Raw genomic sequence first — 23161 nt, forward strand, 5'->3', positions numbered from 1 at the left:
CGACCCGGCCTTAGGCTCTGGGTTTCCTGGCCAGCGTCGTTCCCAATATCGACAGATTGATCTGGATCCTGGTCCACCCCGGATGCGAGAAAACGGGACTTTTCTGTCCGCGTGTCGAAGAGGCTGCCCCAGCTCTTCTCTGCGCTTCACATCATCCAAAGCCGTTGGGGTTCGGCCCCCTTAAGCTTAACTCGGTGCGCAACCGGAAGCGGAAGTGCGAGACGGTGCGCCGCCGTACGTATTCTGCGCTCTCCAGCCGCTTCCTAGCTGGGTTTTCACTTCAGCCGGCGCTCATGGTCAACCTAGGCAGGGCCGGGCAGGAGGGCCTAGCAGGAGGCGGAGTGAGGGTCGGAGAGCGCCACCAGGTCTGAGACGCGCCGGCCTAACGCGGCTGCTCGGGGGAAGCGGCGCCTCCTCCCAACCAGGACCAGGAGGCGGGGATTCTCCCCGCAGCCTGCTCGGAGCGCCTCTTCCCGCTGCGCCCGCACCAGTCTGGTCGTGGCCCAGGGTCCACGGTGGAGGCGTGTTTTTTCCTCCAGCCACCGCGCCCCCTCTGTTTAAAATCAGCCAGTCAACCTTTTTGTCCTTTCTCCAGAGGGAAAGCATCTCCGCTGTTCTGGAAAAGGGCCCCAGTGTCCTCTTGTCACCGACCGGGCGATTGCCGTGCGTTCCGGTGAGCCCTGGACGGAGGAGATGCTCTGTGTTGGCGGGGGCGGGGGGGGGCATCGCTTATTGAAATTTGAGAAATTGCTCAGCAGTTAAATGCTTTTTCAAGTGTGCAGGAGTTGTAGGTTTATAGAAATAAAAGCAAATATTGCCACAGTTATAAAGCAAAGTAGCAATACCCCGCTGGTTTTGAGATCAGAAGCAGCTGCACTTCCTAGGCCCCTACCTCCCAAAGAGCTTCAAAACGGAGGGGCTTCCAGGAAGTAGGATGCAGCCTTCATTATGCCAGTATCAACAGTTACAGTTGTATTAACTGTGAGAGAGACGTTTTGTTTCGGTGTTTTTCCCCTCGTGTGTGTGTGTGTGTGTGTGTGTGTGTGTGTGTGTATATATATATATATATATATATTTTTTTTTTTTTTTTTTTTTTTCCCGAGACGGAGTTTCTCTCTTGTTGCCCAGGCAACAGTGGCTCACCCCTGTAATCCCAGCACTTTGGGTAGCAGAAGCAGGAGGAGCCCCTGAAGCTATGCGTTTGAGACCAGCTGGGGGCAACATAGTGAGACCCCATCTCTACAAAAAATATAAAATAAAGCATAACTAAAGTCAGTGACAATATCAAGTCTTCTTTAAGATGTGCATACATTGCTGACGAGAACACTTTTTTTTTTTTTTTTTTTTTGAGACTGAGTCTTGCTCTGTTGCCAGGCTGGAGTGCAGTGGCGTGATCTCGGCTCACTGCAACCTCCATATCCAGGGTTCAAGTGATTCTCCTGCCTCGGCCTCCCAACTAGCTGGGACTACAGGCACGCGCCACCATGCCCAGCTAATTTTTGTCGTTTTAGTAGAGACGGGGTTTCACCATGTTGGCCAGAATGGTCTCCATCTCTTGACCTTGTGATCCATCTGCCTTGGCCTCCCAAAGTGCTGGAATTACAGGCCTGAGCCACCGTGCCCAGCCACATTTTTAAGCAGTATCAACTAAATATGGACTTGGTGATGCAACATGCATACGTGTGCCAGGCTAAATGTAAAAGTTATTAATCATATTATTTGAAATAGCCTAAATTAGAAACAACTCAAATGTGGATCCACAGAATGGATGAATTGTGGCATATTTCTTTCTGTGGACTCTTTTTTTTTTTTTGACGGAGTCTTGCTCTGTCACCCAGGCTGGAGTGCAGTGGCACAGTCATGGCTCACTGTAATTTCCGCCTTCCTGGTTCAAGTGATTCTCTTGCCTTAGCCTCCCGAGTAGCTGGGATTACAGGTGCGAGCCACCAGGCCCAGCTAATTTTTCTTTGTATTTTTAGGAGAGATGGGGTTTCACCATGTTGACCAGGCTGATCTTGAACTCCTGACCTCAAGTGATCTGCCCACCTCAGCCTCCCAAAAAAGTGCTGCAATTACAGGCGTGAGCCACCGTGCCCGGCCTCTGTGGCATATTCTTCAGCAAAGATAAAAACCAAATCACAGGTGGATGAAAACAACTTGGGTGCACCTCACAAGCATAATGCTGACTGAAAAAAGCCAGATACAAAAGAATCCTTATTGTCTGATAGTTGCTAGGCAAAGTCAACTAGAGTATTTTTTCTTGTAGTCTTTGTTTTCTTATATATATGTGTGTGTGTATGTGTGTGTATATATATATATTTTGTTGTTGTTGTTGTTGTTGTTTTAAATAAGGAGACTTGGTCTCACTATATTGCCCAGGCTGGTCTGTTAACTCCTGGCCTCAAGCCATCCTACTTCGACCTCCCAAAGTGTTGGGATTATAGGCATGAGCCACCGCCTGGCCCAACTAGAGTATTAAGTGTCAGAATAGTATTACAATTGGGAGGCATGTCATGGAAAAGACTATGTCTGAGATGCAGGGTATGGAAATGCTCTATTTTTTTTGTTTGTTTTTTAAGACGGAGTCGCACTCTGTCACCCAGGCTGGAGTGCAGTGGCATGGTGTCGGCTTACTGCAGTCTCCACCTCCCAGGTTCAAGTGATCCCCTGGTCTCAGCCTCCCCAGTAGCTAGGACTACAGGCATGTGCCACGACACCCTGCTAATTTTTTTGTATTTTTAGTGGAGACGGGGTTTCACCGTGTTGGCCAGGCTGATCTAAAACTTCTGACCTCGAGGAATTCGCCTGCTTTGGCCTCCCAAAGTGCTGGGATTACAGGCGTGAGCCACCATGCCCAGCCTAAAATATTTTTTGTTTGACATATCCAACTGACATGCTATTATTCTTTTCCCAAAGGTCATTTTTTTCCAGGACACTTTCTGTCTTCATCAGAGGAACATCGAGGAGGCAAGGCTGGTGGCTAGATTACTGATGGATTCTTCTCAGGCAAGTTAGGAAAGACCTAACTTCAAAATGTTATGCTTGTAGCTGTCATCAGGTAGCCTTACCTCCTTATCGTGTATTCAAGCATCTTAAAGAAATGATGGTCCTGCTCAGGAAATAACTCCCCAAATGAATTTCTCTAGAAACCATGCCATCTCAGGTTGTACAGAGATTGCAATGGAAATGATTGTTTTATCTCAATATTTACTAATTCTTTCTGATCCTCAATCATGCTTGTTGGCTCATTGTTTTGCTGAGTGTTATGACAGATTGTAAGAAGGGGATGGAGGTGTCTAAATCTGAAGGAATTTCTGCATCACTGTGGAGATACTTCAATTTTTATTAGATTTTACATAGTGCTGCAGCATATTCAGTGCAGACTGCAGCTATAAATAGAGGAGGACTGAGGCCAGAAGAACCCATTGTAAAGCTGTAGTAAGATCAGTTTAGTCATGTTCAGTGATGCTGATGAGTCCACGTGACTGGATGCAGTTGCAAGACAATATCTATATAGAGGAGAAGAGGCCTGAGGCCTGGGAGTACTGCAGGCTTCTAGTCTTCCTTAGTCCTTCATGCATTTTTCTCAGAACATCAAAGAAGATGGTACTAAGCTGAAGCCAGCATATATTTAATGGTTTAGCACTTAGTGACCTTTGAGGATGTGGCTGTGGACTTTACCCAGGAGGAGTGGACTTTGTTGGATCAAACCCAGAGAGATCTCTACAGAGATGTGATGTTGGAGAACTACAAGAATCTCATTATACTAGGTAAAACTGGCATCATTTCTTCACTGACCCTTTTAGGAAATCAATGTTTCTTAAATGTTTGCTGTCAAATAGGGGTACTGTAATAAGCAAGACAGGCATAGACGTTAGCCAGTGGGCATTCCTGGTTTTTTTTTGTTTTGTTTTTTGTTTTTTTGAGACACAGTATGACTCTAGCGCTCAGGCTGGAGTGCAGTGGCACAGTCTCTGCTCACTGCAACCTCCCCCTCCTGGGTTCAAGTGATTCTCCTGCCTCAGCCTCCCAGGTAGCTGGGATTACAGGCGTCCACCACCATAGCCAGCTAATTTTTGTAGTTTTAGTGGAGACGGGGTTGCACCATGTTGGCCAGGCTGGTCTCAAACTCTGACCTCAGGTGATCCACCTGCCTCACCCTCCCAAAGTGCTGGGATTACAGGCGTGAGCCACGTGCATGGCCTGGGCATTACTTTATAGAACAAGCTTGTAAACTTTCTTAAGGCATTATGATATTTATGCACAGACCTGTTTTTTCATTTGTTGTAGCTCATCAGCTATTGTTAGTGTTAGTGTATTTTATATGTGGCCAAGACCATTCTTCTTCCAGTGTGGCCCAGGCAAGCCAAAAGATTGGACACCCCTGGCATAGAGGATTCCTCATGAAAATAAAGATTTAAGTAAATGAGTTTATTTCATGTATGGATTAAAAACTTTAAGACTTTAAATGTGTATGTGAAGTTGGACTTGGTTTTCCAGGCTCAAGCAATTCACCTGCCTCAACTTCCGGAGTAGCTGGGACCACAGACCCATGCCACCATTCCCTGCTAATTTTTGCATTTTTAGTAGAGATGAGGTTTCACCATGTTGGCAAGGCTGGTCTTGAACTCCTAGCCTCAAGTGATCTGCCTGCCTTGGCTTCCCAAAGTGTTGGGGTAACAGGCATGAGCCATTATGCCTGGCCAACATTTTTGCTATTTTTAAAATTGTTTTAGTGCACGTATTGGAAATGTTGTATGATTAGTTTGCTGTTTGTAAAGTTACACTTGACCATCTTCAGAATCCCTGAAGGCAAAAGTATTTGTTCCCCATTCGAGGACATGGTGTTATGTCTTGCATGGGGCTCTTCTTTTGTGCATTTTTCCCTCCAGCAGGGTCTGAATTATGCAAACCCAGTCTTACGTCTGGATTGGAACAAATGGAAGAGCTGAGGACAGGAGTGACAGGAGTCCTGCAGGGTGAGTTCATTAGCAGATATGGTATTATGAAGATCAGTGCCAGCCTGCGAGAAATGCAGTACATTGGAAATGTTACTTTGCAAACTTCTCAGGGTATGCTTTTCTTCCTGAGAAGGCTGAGGCCATTTGGTTTCCTTAGATAACTTCAACTCCCCTCATCTTTAAATTTCTATTGAACTTCTCAACCTTTTTTCTGTTCTCAGAAAGGTTAGTGTGCCTTATTTGAAAATTCCATCGTATGCATGTAGGTCCTTTGCCAACACCTTCTCATATTGCTTCTTGTTTCTCCCATCTTTTTGCTTACTGTCAGCCTCAGTTTTCTGCATATTATTACTTGGATAATAAGTAATACAGTTTTTTTGTTTTTGACATGGAGTCTTGCACTGTTGCCCCGGCTGGTGTGCAGTGACCTGATCTTGGCTCGCTGCAACCTCCACCTCCTGGGTTCAAGCAGTTCTCCTGCGTCAGCCTCCCAAGTAGCTAGGATTACAGGCGCCTGCCACCACGCCCAACTAATTTTTTGTATTTTTGGTAGAGATGGGATTTCACTATGTTGGCCAGGCTGTTCTCGAACTCCTGACCTTGTGATCCACTCGCCTCAGCCTCGCAAAGTGCTGGGATTATAGGTGTAGTCATACAGTTTTGACACCATATCTTTATCATCGCAAAACTTCTGACATAGCCAAACTCTTTATAGTCCATCTTTCCATTTGCTTCACTCTTTTTTTTTTTTTTTTTGAGACGGAGTCTGGCTCTGTCGCCCAGCCTGGAGTGCAGTGGCCGGATCTCGGCTCACTGCAAGCTCCGCGCCCAGGTTTACGCCATTCTCCTGCCTCAGCCTCCCAAGTAGCTGGTACTACAGACGCTCGCCACCTCGCCCGGCTATTTTTTTGTATTTTTTACTAGAGACAGGTTTCACCGGCTTAGCCAGGATGGTCTTGATCTCCTGACCTCGTGATCTGCCCGTCTCGGCCTCCCAAAGTGCTGGGATTACAGGCTTGAGCCACCGCGCCCGGCCTGCTTCACTCTTTTTTTATCATGTTTTATGCGTGTTTGGAAAGATTTACAAATGCGCCATATACTTCTTTTAGGTAAAATATACAAAATTTTACCATTTTAGTGTTGCGCAGCTATCAGCTCTTTTTATTTTCTTTTTTTTTTTTTTCTTCTTTTTTTTTTTTTTTTTTTGAGACGGAGTCTCCCTCTGTCGCCCAGGCTGGAGTGCAGTGGCGCGATCTTGGCTCACTGCAAGCTCCGCCTCCCGGGTTCCCGCCATTCTCCTGGCTCATCCTCCCGAGTAGCTGGGACTACAGGCGCCCACAACCGCGCCCGGCTAATTTTTTGTATTTTTAGTAGAGGTGGGGTTTCACCTGGTCTCGATCTCCTGACCTTGTGATCCGCCCGCCTCGGCCTCCCAAAGTGCTGGGATTACAGGCGTGAGCCACCGCGCCCGGCCCAGCTCTTTTTATTTTCAAAACATTTCTTTCTTTTCTTTTCTTTTTTTTTTTTGAGACAGACTTTCTCTCTGTTGCCCAGGATAGAGTCTAGTGGCACCATCTCGGCTCACTGCAACCTCCATCAGCTTCCTGGGTTCGAGTGATTCTCTCGCCTCAGCCTTCTGCGTAGTTGGGACTACAAGCGTGTGCCACCACACCTGGCTAATTTTTGTGTTTTTTGGTAGAGATGGAGTTTCACTACGTTGGCCAGGCTGGTCTCAAACTCCTGACCTCAAGTGATCTGCCTGCCTCTGCCTCCCAAAGTGTTGGGATTACAGGCATGAGCCAGTGTGCTTGGCCTAGTTTTAAAGCATTACCATCACACCAAAAGGAAACCATGTACCCATCAAGCAGTCACTACCCAGTCACCCTACAAAGACTAATTTGCTTTCTCTCTCTATGGATTTACCCTTTTTGTATATCTTATATAAATGGAATCATACAATGTAACCTTTTCTGTCTAGCTTCTTTCACTTAGCTATATATATATGTGTATGTGTGTGTATATATGTGTATATATGTATATGTGTATATGTGTGTGTATATATATGTGTATATATGTGTGTGTGTGTATATATGTGTGTGTTTATATATGTGTGTGTGTATATATACATATATATATTTTATTTATTTATTATTTTTTTGGACACAGAGTCTCACTCTGTCACCCCGGCTGGAGTTCAGTGACGTGATCTTGGCTCACTGCAACCTCCGCCTCCTGGGTTCAAGTGATTCTTGTGACTCAGTCACCTGAGTAGCTGGGATTACAGGTGCACATCACCACACCTGTCCAATTTTTGTGTATTTTTAGTAGAGACAGCTCTTCACCATGTTGGCCAGGCTGGTCTTGAATTCCTGGCCTCAAGTGATCCGCCTGTCTTGACCTCCCAAAGTGCTGGGATAATAGGCGTGAGCCACTGCACCCAGCCCAGCACAGTTGATTCTGATAGCTTTTCTGAACTCATTAGTTATATTGTGGTAGGAAAGAGCTCTGGAGTTCTTCACTCTGCCACATTTGATTATGCTATTTCTGTTCTTTAGGCTTTTTTTTTTCTTTTTTTTTTTTTGAGACAAAGTCTTGCTCTGTAGCTTGGGCTGAAGTGCAGTGGCGGATCTCAGCTCACTGCAACCTCTGCCTCCTGGGTTCAAGTGATTCTCCTGCCTCAGCCTCCCAAGTAGTTGGGATTATAGGCACATGCCACTGCACCTGGCTAATTTTTTGTATTTTTAATAGAGACAGTGTTTCACCATGTTGGCCAGGCTGGTCTTGAACTCCTAACCTCAGGTAATCTACCTGTCTAGGCCTCCCAAGGTGCTAGGATTACAGGCATGAGCCACCACGCCCAGCCCCATAGGTTTTTCAATGACTTTATTCCACAGTTTTTCTCCCAAGCTGCATTTTTCACTTTATTTCAGAATTGGATTTGCGACTCAAAACCAAAGGCTCCCCACTGCTGCAAGATATTTCTGCAGAAAGATCACCAAATGGAATACAATTGGTAAGATTTCCAAGGGATGAAATCTTCCACACTAGGATAAGAAGCACAATATTCATGAAAATTATATGAGGAAAATAGCATTTACCCAAAGAAAACAGAGTCTGAAGAGATTCTCTGAGTTATCATGAATATGGGAAGTACTCTAAACTTATTATAAACATGTTTCTTCTCAGAGATCTCACAAATAAACATCCACAAACATACAACTCAGCTATTCAGTTTTTGGTGGTGCATAATTTATTTTACTTTATTATTTTTGAGACAGGGTCTTACTCTGTTGCTCAGGCTGGTGTGCAGTGGTGCAGTCTTGGCTCACTGCAACCTCTGTTTCCTGGGCTCAAATGATCTTCCAGCCTCAGCCTCCTGAAGAGCTGAGACTACAGGCGTGAGCCACCATGCCTGGCTGATGGCTGATTTTATTTATTTATTTATTTATTTATTTATTTATTTATTTATTTATTTTGTAGAGATGGGGTTTCACCATTTTGTCCAGGCTAGTCTCAAATTCCTGAGCTGAAAGCAACCCACTTGCTTTGGCCTCCAAAGTGCTGGGATTACAGGCATGAGCCACTGTGCCCAGCCCGTAATTTAGTCTAAATATTTCTCAGATGTATTGTGGCTCATGCCTGTAATCCCAGCACTTTGGGAGGCCAAAGCGGGCAGACACTTGAGGCCAGGATTTGGAAACCAGCCTGGCCAACATGGCAAAAATCTGTTTTTACTAAAAATACAAAAATTAGCTGGGCATAGTGGCACATGCCTGTAATCCCAGCTACTTGGGAGGCTGAGGCATGAGAATCCCTTGAACCGGGAGGCAGAGGTTGCTGTGAGTCGAGATCATACCACTGCACTTCAGTCTGGGCAAAGTGAGAATCTTTTTCAATAAAAAGCAAAAGTAATAAAAAAAATATATATATATATATCAGACAGATTGTCTAAGAAGCTCTGTGAACACAGAGAATATAGGCAGGCTATATAGGCAGAGAATATAGGTGGCCTCTTATGTCCTATTATTCAACTTAACTCAAAAATGGGGCTGGAACTCTGTACATATAATGGATATGTTAAAATGTTTAAATATATTTCCAATGCATAAATGTTGTGACTGAGGAGAAATTCTGTTACCATACTGAATGTGAGAGATTCTTTGTTCATCTTTTATATCTGAACAGTAGAGAAGCAATACTGCAGAGAAACTCTATGACTCTAACCATTGTGGAAAAGTCTTCAGTGAACACCCATTTCTTATGACTCACATGAGAACTCACATTGGAGAGAAAACTTCTGAGGATGATCAGAGTGGAAAAACCTTAAGAAAGAACTTTCCTCATAGTTTTTACAAGAAAAGTCATGCTGAGGGGAAAACACCTAAGTATGTTAAACATGAAAAAGCCTTCAACAAGTTTTCAAATCTTACTAGGCAGAATAAAACTCACACACAAGAGAAGTTGTGTGAATGCACAGATTGTTGGAGAACTTTTCTTTATCAGTCATCCCTTAAGGTACATGTAAGATCTCACAATGGAGACAAACATTATATATGTAAGGAATGTGGGAAAGCCTTCAGTAATTCCTCACACCTTATAGGACATGGAAGAACTCACAGTGGAGAGAAGCCCTATGTCTGTAAAGAATGTGGTAAAGCTTTCATTCAATCCACAGGACTTAAATTACACATCAGAACTCACACTGGAGAAAAACCATATAAATGTAAAGAGTGTGGGAAAGCCTTCACCCATTCTTCATACCTTACTGATCATACAAGAATTCACAGTGGAAAGAAGCCCTATGTATGTATGGAATGTGGAAAAGCCTTCACTAGATCCACAGGACTCATTTTACACATACGAATTCACACTGGAGAAAAGCCATATGAATGTAAAGAGTGTGGAAAAGTTTTTATTCATTCCTCATACCTTACAAAACATGTAAGGATTCACAGTGGAGAGAAGCCATATTTATGTAAGGAATGTGGGAAAGCTTTTACTCGTTCCTCAGGACTTGTTTTACATATGAGAACACACACTGGAGAAAAGCCCTATGAATGTAAAGAATGTGGGAAAGCCTTTAATAATTCCTCAATGCTTAGTCAACATGTAAGGATTCACACTGGAGAGAAGCCTTATGAATGCAAAGAATGTGGAAAAGCTTTCATTCAATCCTCGGGCCTTAGTACCCATTTAAGAACTCACACTGGAGAAAAGGGCTATGAATGTAAGGAATGCGGTAAAGCATTTGCTCGTTCCACAAATCTTAATATGCACATGCGAATGCACACAGGAGAAAAGCCTTACACATGTAAAGAATGTGGGAAAGCCTTCAGGTACTCCACATGCCTTAACGTTCATATGCGAACTCATACTGGAGCAAAACCATATGAATGTAAGAAATGTGGGAAAAACTTCACTCAGTCTTCAGCACTTGCTAAACATCTAAGAACCAAGGCATGTGAAAAAACCTAAAGTGTTCCTCAGATCTTAGTATTTACATCTAAACTCATCTGGAAACAAATCATATGAAGGTAAACAATATGAAGAACCTTCACTGAATTTCCATTTCTTATATAATAGGAATGAATTTAACATGCACACAAGTCCCAGTGATATAAGGAATAGGCGAGAGTAGTAGTTCTTCACACCTTATAAAGTGTAAGAACTCACCTTTGGGAGAAAAATCTGGTTCTAAGACGTGGTAAAGTCTGTTTCTTCCACTATTGTTTCTTTTTCTTTTCTTTTTTTTTCTTTTTTCTTTTTTTTTGAGACAGAGTCTCTCTCTGTCACCCAGGCTGGAGTGCAGTGGTGCAACCTTGGCCCACTGCAACCTCTGCCTGCTGGGTTCAAGGAATTCTCCTGCCTCAGCCTCCCGAATAGATGGGACTACAGGCGTGTGCCACCATGCCCGGCTAATTTTTTGTATTTTTAGTAGAGACGGGGTTTCACCATGTTAGCGAGAATGGTCTCGATCTCCTGACCTCATGATCTGCCCGCCTCGGCCTCCCAAAGTGCTGCGATTATAGGCATGAGCCATCACACCCAGCATATTATTTTTCATACCAAAAATTACCATAAAAGCCAATTGAAGGTAAGAATGAGAGATAGCCTTAAAATACTTCACAAGACTTCATAGCACTTTGTAGTCGACACTGGAGAAAAACCCTCTGTATGTAAGGAATGTGATAAAACATATACTTAGTGCTCAGGACTTAGTATCCACATGAGAATTCACAGAGGTATAAAACCCTACAAATGTAAAGGCTATAAGATCTTCACTTATACCTCTTAATAACTCAACATTAAAGAACTCACAGTGGGCAGATAGCCTATATATATAAGAAATCTGGGACAGCCTTCAGAAATTTCTAACAGTTTCATGTATAAGAAACCTCATCAATTTAAGGCATGTTAAGAATTCTTCCAGTGTTACTAAGTCAACTTGCATTGGAGAGAAACCCTATGAAGGTAAGATGTGGGAAATCTTCTGCCTCGTGTCAATATATGGTAATCTCAGGCCAGAAACATTATGAATGCTAGAAATATGGGAATGCCTTCATATATATATATATACACACACACACACACACATATATGCACACACATACATACACATATGTATTATTTCATCCTTTAAATGATAATTCATACTGGAGAGAAATCTTGACAATACAGAATGAGGGAAATGTTGCATCCATTTTACAAGTCTTACTATACATGTGAAAACCCACACTGCAAAGAAGCTATATAAATGTGAAAATATGGGAATATGGTGGGTGTGGGTGGCTCATGCCTGTACTCCCAGCACTTTAGGAGGTCAAGGTGGGCAGATCAGTTGAGGTCAGGAGTTTGAGACCAGCCTGCCACCATGGTTAAACTTTGTCTCTACTAAAAATACAAAAATTAGCCAAGCATGGTGGCAGGTGCCTGTAATCCCAGCTGCTTCGGAGGCTGAGGCAGGAGAATTGAGTGAACCCAGGAGATGGAAGTTGCAGTGAGCCGAGATACCTCCACTGCACTGCCGCCTGGGTGACAGAGCAAAACTCCATCTCAAAAAAAAAAAAAAAAAGTAATATTTTTAGCAGTACATATCCCTTAAGTGCCTCTGAAAATACTCACTGGAAGAATATGAATCTGAGGAGTTATGGGAAGCTTTCCAGTACTACTGTTACTGTACACAAGATAATTCATACTAGAGGAGAAATTGAAATAAATGACATGACAATGAGATTGCCTTTCTATATGTCTTACTGTCCATGGTGACTTGTCATGGACAGTAAATTTTCTGTGGTTGAAAAGTTTAATTGCTTTTAAAATTCCCCCAAGTAGAATTTTTTCTATATCATAGTAAGAAGAGCATGTGGGAGGAGTGAGGGCTGGAACAGTGGACTGTGCAGTGGATGTTAGGATGTTATATTTAATCCCCATGGTGACCAGGCCATGCCTTTAATTCTAGCACTTTGGAGGCTAAGGTAGGCGGATCACAAGGTCAAGAGATCGAGAGCAGCCTGGCCAACATGGTGAAACCCCATTTCTACTAAAAATACAAAAATTAGCTGGGTGTGGTGGTGCGTGCCTGTAGTCCCAGCTACTCGAGATGCTGAGGCAGGAGGATCGCTTGAACGCGGGAGGTGGAGGTTGCAGTGAGCCAAGATCACACCATTGGACTCCAGGCTGGGCAACAAGAGTGATACTCCATCTCAAAAAAAGAAAAAAAAAAATCGCCATGGTAACTACAGAGAAAATATCAATGGAATATGTACAAAATGAGAAGAAAAAAAGATGTCACTACAAAAAACAAATTAACAAGAAAGGCAGTAATGTAGGAAATGAGGGACCAAAAAGCTGTAAGACATACAGAAAAAGAGTAACAAAGTGGCAAAATAAGTCTTTTTTATTGTTAATTACATGAAAGATAAATGGGATAACGTCTCCAATCTAATGGCATAATTTGGCAAAATGGATTAAAATACACAATCCAACTGTATGTTAGATGACGTCTCGCTCTGTCGCCCAGGCTGGAGTGCAGTGGTGCGATCTCGGCTCACTGCAAGCTCTGCCTCCCGGGTTCACGCCGTTCTCCTGCCTCAGTCTCCCAAGTAGCTGGGACCACAGGCGCCCACCACCACACCCGGCTAACTTTTTTGTGTGTTTTTTAGTAGAGACGGGGTTTCACCATGTTAGCTGGGATGGTCTTGATCTCCTGACCTCATGACTCGCCTGCCTCGGCCTCCCAAAGTGCTGGGATTACAGGCATGAGCCACCACGCTCAGCCTTTTTTTTTTTTTTTTTTTTTTTTTAAAAAAAAAGATGAAGTCTCGCTCTGTCGCCCAGGCTGGATTGCAGTGGCAAGATCCTGGCTCACTGCAACCTCCACCTCCTGGGTTCCAGCAATTCTTCCTGCCTCAGCCTCCTGAGTGGTTGAGATTACAGGCACCCACCACCATGCCCAGCTAATTTTTGTAGTATTAGTAGAGACAGGGTTTTACCATGTTGACCAGGCTGGTCTCAAACTCCTGACCTCAGGTGATCCGCCCACCTCGGCCCCCGAAAGTGCTGGGATTACAGACGTGAGCCGCCACACCCGGCCATCCTTCACTTTAGATCTAAAGACAAAAAAGTTTGAAAGTTAAATAATGGAAAAAGATAATTCCATGTAAATAGTAACCTAAAGAGAATTTGGCTGGGTATACTAATATCAAACAAGATAAACTTGAAGTCAAAAACTGATAGAAGAGACAGTGAATGACAGTATATATTGATAGAAGGTAAAATTCATCAAGAAGATAAAAAAATTACATCAAATATCAGAGTCTAAAATACATGAAGTAAATATTGGCAAAATTAAGGGAAAAATAGACAATTCTGCATAACAATTGGAGACCTCAATATACCACTTTCAATTTAATAGGTAGGACAGCCACCCATAATATCAAGAAGGAAACAGGACAAGTACCATATACCAGTTAACTCTAACAGGCACAACCCACCCAACAACAACACATTTTTCTCAAGCATATGTGGAATAGTTTCCAGGAGAAACCATATGTTAGGCCACAAAACAAATATTAATGCAATGTAAAAGACTGAAATACAAAGTACCATTTCAAGTCACATAGAATGAAACAAGAAATGAAAAACAAGGAAAACTGGAAAATTCACAAACACTTTTTATTGTAAGCAACACACTCCTGATCTACCAATGGGTGAAGGAAGAATTCACAAGGGAAATTAGAAAACATCTTGAGAAAAATGAAAACAAAGACATGGCATACCAAAATTTATGAGATGTTGCTGTGGTCTAAATTTTGTCTCTGGCGAGGCACGGTGGCTAACGCCTGTAATCCCAGCACTTTGGGAGGCTGAGGTGGGTGGATCACAAGGTCAGGAGATCAAGACCATCCTGGTTAACATGGTGAAACCCTGTCTCTACTAAAAAAAAAAATACAAAAAATTAGCTGGGCATGGTGGCCGACACCTGTAGTCCCAGCTACTCTGGAGGCTGAGGCAGGAGAATGGTGTCAACCTGGGAAGCGGAGCTTGCAGTGAGCCAAGATCGTGCCACTGAACTCCAGCCTAGGGGACAGAGTGGGACTCCATCTCAAAATAAGTAAATAAATTTTGTCTCCTCAACTTGCATATGTTGACATTCTTAACTCCCAAAGTGATTGTATTAGGAGTTGGGAACTTTGGGACATGATGAAGTCATGAGGGTCTGCAGAATGGGATTACCCCCTCATGGAAGACACCCCAAAGATATTTCATGCCACTTTTGTATTTGGTTACTTCAAGAAGATGGCTGTCTGTGAACCAGGAAAAGGGTCCTCACCTGACACTGAATCTGACTGTACCTTGATCTTTGACCTAATCTCCAGAACTGGGAGAAATAAATTTATGTTGTTTATTAACCACCAGTCTGTGGTATTTTGTTATAGCAGCCTGAATGGACAGATACAGTGAAAGCAGTGAAAAGAGGGAAATTCATTGCAGTAGCTACTCAAATTCAAAAAGAAGAAAGATCTCAAAGATTAAGTCAAGGAATGTTTCACAGAATTCACTTTAAAAAGAGAAGTGGCCGGGCGCGGTGGCTCAAGCCTGTAATCCCAGCACTTTGGGAGGCCGAGGCGGGTGGATCACAAGGTCAGGAGATCGAGACCATCCTGGCTAACACAGTGAAACCCCGTCTCTACTAAAAAAATACAAAAAACTAGCCGGGCGTGGTGGCGGGCGCCTGTAGTCCCAGCTACTCGGGAGGCTGAGGCAGGAGAATGGCGTGAACCCGGGGGGCGGAGCTTGCAGTGAGCCGATATCGCGCCACTGCACTCCAGCCTGGGGCACAGAGCAAGACTCCGTCTCAAAAAAAAAAAAAAAAAAAAAAAAAAAAAGAGAAGTGCTGGAAAGGATGTAAATTAAATAACGTATGAGATAAGCAAAAAGTTTCAATATCCAGCTACAAGGCATTCTAGAATGAGAGAATAGAAAAAACAAATGGGAAATTACTGAAAAAAGCAATAATAGTTTTTTTGGGGGTGGGGGACGGAGTCTTAATTTGTTGCCTGGAACTCAGTGGCACAATCTCCACTCACTGCAACCTCCACCTCCCAGGTTCAAGTGATTCTCCTGCCTCAGCCTCCCAAGTAGCTGGGATCACAGGCATGCACCACCACACCCAGCTAAGGTTTTGTATTTTTTTTTGTAGAGACGAGGTTTCGTCATGTTGGCCAGGCTCAACTCCTGACTTCAGGTGATCCACCCACCTTGGTCTCCCAAATTGCTGGGATTACAGACGTGAGCCACCACGCCTGCCCTTGAAATACTGTTTCTAAAAGGTATATGGAAGAACAATAGACAAAGATAATCAAAACCCAGCTGATAAAAAAGGTGGAAGAACTTGCCCTAATGAATATCAAGATTAAAACTATAGTAATTAAGATATCGTTGCATTGTACACAGACAACTAGACTGTTGGTACAAAATAACCTGGAAATAGTCATGTGTTTTAGTCTGTTCTTGAATTGCTGTAAAGAAATACCTGGCTGGTCATGGTGACTCATGCATGTAATCCCAGCACTTTGGGAGGTGATCCTCCTGCCTCGGCCTCCAAAGTGCTGAGATTACAGGCATGAGCCACTGCACCCCACAAGATCACATTTTACAGTAATGTTACGTGTGTCCATATAAGAGACCACCTGAGCAGGCTTAGTGTGAGCAAGGCTGTTTATTCACTTGGGTGCAAGTGGGCTGAGTCCAAGAAAGGGGTCCGTGAAGGGTGATGGGATTATCATTGGTTCTTATAGGTTTGGGGTAGGCGGTGGAGTTAGGGGCAGTTTTTTTTGTGGGCAAGGGTGCAGGTTATGAAGTACATTCTCAAGGGTAGGGAGGATGTTACAAAGTACATTCACAAGGGCAGGGAGGGTGTATTGTCACAAAGGCTGGGAGGAACGTTACAAAGTACATTCACAAGAGCAGGGAGGGTGTTGCAAAGTACATTCACAAGGGTGGGGAGGAATGTTACAAAGCACATTTACAAGGACAGGGAATATCACAAAGTACATTATCTCAAGGTTGGGGAATGTCACCATGGTTTGACCATGGTGCAGCCAGCTTAGAGGACCTTACCTTCCCTAAAGGACTTTACCTTCTTTAAGGAAGAACTAATGGTCTTTTAAAAACATTATTATTATTTTCTTAATAAGAAATAAAACGAGAATAATGAAAACTTGGGGTGAAAATTTTGGGGGCAGTATGGAGGGCTGATGGGCGATGTTCCTCAGGGCTGCTTTGAGCGGGATTAGGGGTGGTGTGGGAACCTACAGTGGGAGAGATTAGACTGAAGTAAGATTTTGGGGTTGTTAAAAGCAGCATTTGTTGTATAGAGTGATTTGTGATAGCCTGGATGCAGTTTTGTAGGAATTGAGAGATTAATCAGAAGACCCAAGGCCTGAATAAGAGAAGGAGGAAGACAGGCATTAGAGGACTAACGATTGGAATAAGCCAGGATACCCAGTTAGAGAGTGGCCAGGAGGGTCCAGCGTAATTAGTTGCCTGACTAGCAAGTTTTTTAGCTCTGTGTTTGAGTTTTTTTATGTTATCATATACTAGGCCAGATTGATTGAAGTAAAAACAACACTCTTCATTAAGAAATATACAGGCCGGGCGCCGTGGCTCAAGCCTGTAATTCCAGCAATTTGGGAGGCCGAGGCGGGCGGATCACGAGGTCAGGAGATCGAGACCATCCTGGCTAACACAGTGAAACTCCATCTCTACTAAAAAAAATACAAAAAACTAGCCGGGCGAGGTGGCAGGCGCCTGTAGTCCTAGCTACTTGGGAGGCTGAGGCAGGAGAATGGCGTAAACCCGGGAGGCGGAGCTTGCAGTGAGCTGAGATCTGGCCACTGCACTCCAGCCTGGGCGACAGGGCGAGACTCTGTCTCAAAAAAAAAAAAAAAAGAAAAGAAAAAAAAAGAAATATACAGAGTCGTCCTTTTTTAACAGTGAGTAAATCGAGGCCTTGGCGGTTCTGGAGGACACCTGCAACTCAAGTGTCAACCTGGGCTTGGAGGACAGATAAAGTTTGTGATATATCTGTAATGCTAGCAGAGAAGTCATTAGAGAGGCTGCAGAATGTTGTGACAGAGGTTGAGATGCCTGCTAGTCCAGTTCCAAGTGCAATAGTGGAGGCAGAAAGTCCTAGACCCACAAGTGAAGGGATTAGTGGGATGACTCTTTTTTGTCGTGTTGGTGTCATGAGGGGGACAGGCAGTTGTTCGTTCCCATCTGCAAACTGGATTTTGGGGGTAAGGAAGACTAGAGTACATGTGCCCGTCCAGTTGGCAGGTAGGCACATGTAGGTGGAAGAAGCACAGAAAAGAGACCTTGTGTCAGGCATAACTGGAAATGTAAAGTGAAAAGGTGAGAGGGTGTACTGAAAGAGGAGTCCTGCACCCAAAATCCTAGAGCTCCAGCAAGGGCAGCCGCTGTTAGAGGTTGTAATGGGGATGGATGGTGCAGCTGCGTAGAGGGAGACGTTCGGTTCTCATGGTGTATAAGAAAGCGTGTAGTATCTATGAGTAGCCTTTCACTACTATTCATGGGGCTGGGTATAAGCAAGCAAGAGGAAGGGTCAGGAGAAGAGTCAAATGAGCAGGGGAAGGGTAGCCAAGGATGGAGTGAGATGCAGGGTAGGTGTCTTCCTAAACAATAGTGACTGCCAATGTTTTTTAGTTTGTCAATAATGATAGAGGGCTTATCAGTAATGTGACCTTGGAATGCTCCCATCTGTTTGGTAATGTGTGTGGCTTGGTTCTGGAGACAAAGAGTAAAGGAATATTTGGACGATGGAAAGTTTCCTAAAGGGATTCCAGTAGGCTGTTGTCGGGAGAAGCATAAAGGAGCCACAACAGGGATAGTTGTTTGTGTGGTTAGGGGTCCAAATATGGGGGACGGGGGCGGAATTGACATAAGGAGAAAGGTGCCGTAAGTTGATGCAGAGAAGTGTGGCAGCTTTTTGGTGCGAAATCTCTGGGGAGTTCTCACCAAATCTGTCTAGAAAGTAAAGAAGTTCCTCAGGCGGGTAAAGATGAGGGCTATTAAAGGAGGTTCGGAGGTGCAGGGAGAGAGGAGAGGTAGCTCAGTCAGCCTGTAGAGTGGGGACAGCTGTGTAAGAGCAGGAAGAAAAGGAAACGCTTAGGTAACAATTCTTTGCTAGAGAAGGATTGGAGGCAGTGAGGAGAGAGTGGGTGAGATTGATACCATGCTGGAGGTAACTAGGGGGAGGTAGAGAGTGACTGGAGAATGGGGGCAAGGATAAGAGTGAGTAGCCAGGTGCGGTGGCTCACGCTTGTAATCCCAGCACTTTGGGAGGCTGAGGCGGGTGGATCACCTGAGGTCAGGAGTTCAAGACCCACCTGGCCAACATGGTGAAACCCTGTCTCTACTAAAAATACAAAAATAAGCCAGGCGTGCTGGCAGGCGCCTGTAATCCCAGCTACTTGGGAGGCTGAGGCAGGAGAATCGCTTAAACCCGGGAGGCAGAGGTTGCAGTGAGCCAAGATCATGCCATTGCACTCCAGCCTGTGGGACAAGAGTGAGACTTTGTCTCAAAAAAAAAAAAAAAAAAAAAAAAAAAGGCCGGGCGCGGTGGCTCAAGCCTGTAATCCCAGCACTTTGGGAGGCCGAGACGGGCGGATCACGAGGTCAGGAGATCGAGACCATCCTGGCTAACACAGCGAAACCCCGTCTCTACTAAAAAATACAAAAACCTAGCCGGGCGAGGTGGCGGGCGCCTGTAGTCCCAGTTACTCGGGAGGCTGAGGCAGGAGAATGGCGTAAACCCGGGAGGCGGAGCTTGCAGTGAGCTGAGATCCGGCCACTGCACTCCAGCCTGGGCGACAGAGCCAGACTCTGTCTCAAAAAAAAAAAAAAAAAAAAAAAAAAGAGTGAGTAGAAAAGTTAAAAAAAAAAAAAAAAAAAAAAGGACTTCATCATGATAGAAGAATTGGAGTGTATCTTACCAATGAAGATCTTCTATTCACTCCAAGATAGAGTTAAGGGTGGCGATTTGAGGTAAAACCAGGAGATACCAGTTATGATGATTTGGAGGAAAATTGTAAACTGGCAGCAAACAAGGGCAGGGCATTTACGAGTAGTTGAGAATGGTGAATACGTGTATGATTAGACAGAAGACAGTAGGGATGACAAGTTTTTGGGGCTTAGTCCAAGTAGTGGGGGTAACTTTGTAAAGCCCTGTTGCAAAAGGTAGGGTAAGGAGGAATAGACCTAATAGAATGAAGGGATGTATTAGGCTCATAAGGGTTATTACTGTTCTACTGTGAGTGAGTTTAAGGGAAGTAGGGGCGAGTACTTGTGACTTTCAGGAGGAAGAGGAGAGATCAGGCTGGTTGGCTGACAGACACAGATTTATTCTGGAATGGTGAACCCAATGGGGAGGGTCCTGCAGGCGGACAGGAGTTGGGGTACTATAGATGACTAAGTAGGGTCCAGTCCATCAGGGTTATGGAGTTTGAGGGGTCAGATTCTTAACAAGAACTGATCATCCAGCTAGGGTGTCGTCATATGGCTGGGAATCTGGAGTAGGCAAGAGAAGATTAGCAGCCTGGCAAATTTCCTGTCTGGCCTGCTGGATGATTGGAAGATAGTCACCTAGAGGGTGGGTGTCTGGCATGAGGCAGCGGCCCAACAAGAAGGTACGTCTGTATAGTCAAATGGACTATACCCTGTAGCTTCTCGAGGACAGGCTCTAATTCTAAGGAGGGCAAAAGGTAAAAGTACTGTCCAGTCTTTTTTAAGTTGAAGGCTGAGCTTGGTGAGGTATGTTTTTAAAAGATCATTAGTTCTTTCTACCTTTCCCGAAGATTGAGGATGGTAGGGGCATGAAGGTTCCACTGGATGCCAAGGGCCTGGGAGACTGCTTGAGTAACCTGACTAATGAAGGCCAGTCCATTATCGGACTGTATAGAGGTGGAAAGGCCAAAGGGAGGAATTACATCTGACAGAAGGGAAGAAATGACCATGGTGGCCTTTTCAGATCTTGTGGGAAAGGCCTCTATGCATCCAGTGAATGTATCTACCCAGACCAAAAGGTATCTTAGTGTTTTGACTTGGGACATATGGGTAAAGTCAATCTGACAGTCTTGGGTGGGGCAAATCCTTGAACTTGATGTGTAGGAAAGGGTGGGGGCCTGAGGTATCCCGGAGGGGTGGTAGAGTAAGTGGACTGGTAGTGGAACAGGTGATGAGAGTTCAAGTTTATCCGAGGCTGCCGAGGGGCCTTCTTAGAGAGGCTTGACCTGCTCTGCTCGCCTCAGGTAGGTCTGCGAGACCACTTGAGCTGTCAGTCCTCGCGAAGGTCAGAGTCAATAATTGCAGCGCTCACCCATGGTGCTCCCTTCAAAAGCCTCCAAAAAGACCATTGTGCATTTTTTCTGTGAGGAAGAGAATTTCCTCCGCTTGAGCCACGTTAACTCGTCCGCCAGCATTGTCCCGCCTTACAGACCCTACGATTCCCACACATTCCGGTGAGCATTGGGTGAGGGATGGTTCAAAGGGGCATCTTGTTATGCGAACGAATGTTTCACCTGACAATGTTCCTTTGTTTATGCGTCATAAACGTACTTTCTACGCCTTATATTCTGTTATAAAGACACTTTTTTTTTTTTTTTTTGAGACGGTGTCTGGCTCTGTCGCCCAGGCTGGAGTGCAGTGGCCGGATCTCAGCTCACTGCAAGCTCTGCCTCCGGGATTCACACCATTCTCCTGCCTCAGCCTCCCGAGTAGCTGGGACTACAGGCGCCTGCCATGTCGCCTGGCTAGTTTTTTGTATTTTTTTTAGTAGAGACGGGGTTTCAACGTGTTAGCCAGGATAGTCTCGATCTCCTGACCTCGTGATCCGCCCATCTCGGCCTCCCAAAGTGCTGGGATTACAGGCTTGAGCCACCATGCCCGGCCTATAAAGACACTTTAATAGGTGTCTAGGGAGTGCTTATTTCTCTACGGAAATGTAAAATTACGTAGACCACAAACAGGTCTTTCTACTAAAGAAAAATAAGAATGCTAAGCTATTTTTGATCTGCAACTTCATAAGCCTGGACCTCCCCACAGACTTTAAAAACAGGGGCCGGCCAGGCGCGGTGGCTCACGCCTGTAATCCCAGAACTTAGGGAGACCTAAGTGGGCAAATCACCTGAGGTCAGGAGTTTGAGACAAGCCTGGCCAACATGGCAAAACCTCATCGCTACTAAAAATACAGAAAAATTAGCTGGACGTGGTGGTGCACGTCTGTAATCCCAGTTACTGGGGAGGCTGAGGCAGGAGAATCGCTTGAACTGAGGAGGAGAAAGTTACAGTGAGCCAAGATCGTGCCACTGCACTCCAGCCTGGGCGACAGAGCGAGACTCTGTCTCAAAAAAACAAAACAAACAAAAACACAACACACACAAAACCCCAGGCAAACAAACAAACCAGTGGCCCACCTGGGGATACGAGACCAACCCGGGCAACAATAGCGAGACCCCATCCTTACAAAAATAAAAATAAAAACCAGCTAGACGTGGTGGTGTATGCCAGCTGCTCGGAAGGCTGAGGCAGGAGGATCACTTGAGACAGAGAGTTCAAGACTAAAGTGAGCTATGATCGCACCATTGTACTCCAGCCTGGGCTACAGAGCAAGACCTCGCCTCTTAAACAAAAAGACAAAACAGGCACCTAGGAGGAAAGGATGGAGGCTTTGTTGCACTAGTATTAAGAATCAAATTTACCATTCGCCCTCTCCCTAGAAAACTAAAATACCTTTTATGGCAAACTATTTGAGAGTAAGTTGAAAATTGCAGGAAATTGATACTTGACTTTCAAGTAGTTGGTAATGCATTTTCTAAAGATAAAGGATACTGGTCTACTAAAACCACAATATTTGTATTTCAACCAAGAAAATTTTTAAAAAAAGTCATTTGGGCCGGGCACAGTGGCTCTCACCTGTAATCCCAGCACTTTGGAAGGCCGAGGCAGGTGGCTCACTTGAAGCCAGGAGTTCGAGACCAGCCTGGCCAACATGGCAAAATGCCATCTCTACTATAAAATAAATAAATAAATAAAACTGGCACCTGTAATCTCACCAGCTGAGAGGGCAGAATCACATGAACTCGGGAGGTGGAGCTTGCAGTGAGCTGAGATTGCGCCTCTGTATTCCAGCCTGGGTGGCAGAAGGAAACTGTGTTTCAAAAACAACAAAAAAAAAAGGCCAGGCGCGGTGGCTCAAGCCTGTAATCCCTGCACTTTGGGAGACCAAGACGGGCGGATCACGAGGTCAGGAGATCAAGACCATCCTGGTTAACACGGTGAAACCCCGTCTCTACTAAAAATACAAAAAATTAGCTGGGTGCAGTGGCGGGCGCCTGTAGTCCCAGCTACACAGGAGGCTGAGGCAGGAGAATGGTGTGAACCCGGGAGGCGGAGCTTGCAGTGAGCCAAGATTGCCCCACTGCACTCCAGCCTGGGCGACAGAGCAAGACTCCGTTTCTAAAACAAAAACAACAACAACAACAAAAATTCTAACTTGGTAGCCAGTGGGGACAAATACAGAATGTGATGTTCCGTTACAGCCAGTGGAAACCAGACACTGCAGCAAGGTGGACGACTCAGGTTATAAATGACCCTGTTTCCTTTGTTTAGTGTACTCTAGT

At 44.7% G+C, this 23161-nt stretch overlaps 1 protein-coding gene and 1 pseudogene across 1 annotated transcript; both read left to right on the forward strand.

The window, feature by feature from the left end:
- ZNF846 (zinc finger protein 846) lies at positions 1-14872 on the forward strand. Its single transcript, XM_007995183.3, is given in 6 exon segments — positions 1-673; positions 2917-3006; positions 3644-3770; positions 4893-4979; positions 7892-7974; positions 9147-14872. Coding segments are annotated over 5 exon segments (1602 nt in total). The 5' UTR covers positions 1-673; positions 2917-2991; the 3' UTR covers positions 10437-14872.
- The window catches only part of LOC103233872 (uncharacterized), a 22900-nt pseudogene continuing 10137 nt past the window's right edge, over positions 10399-23161 (forward strand).

This window comes from Chlorocebus sabaeus, chromosome 6, assembly GCF_047675955.1.
Source record: "Chlorocebus sabaeus isolate Y175 chromosome 6, mChlSab1.0.hap1, whole genome shotgun sequence".
Classification (NCBI taxonomy): domain Eukaryota; kingdom Metazoa; phylum Chordata; class Mammalia; order Primates; family Cercopithecidae; genus Chlorocebus; species Chlorocebus sabaeus.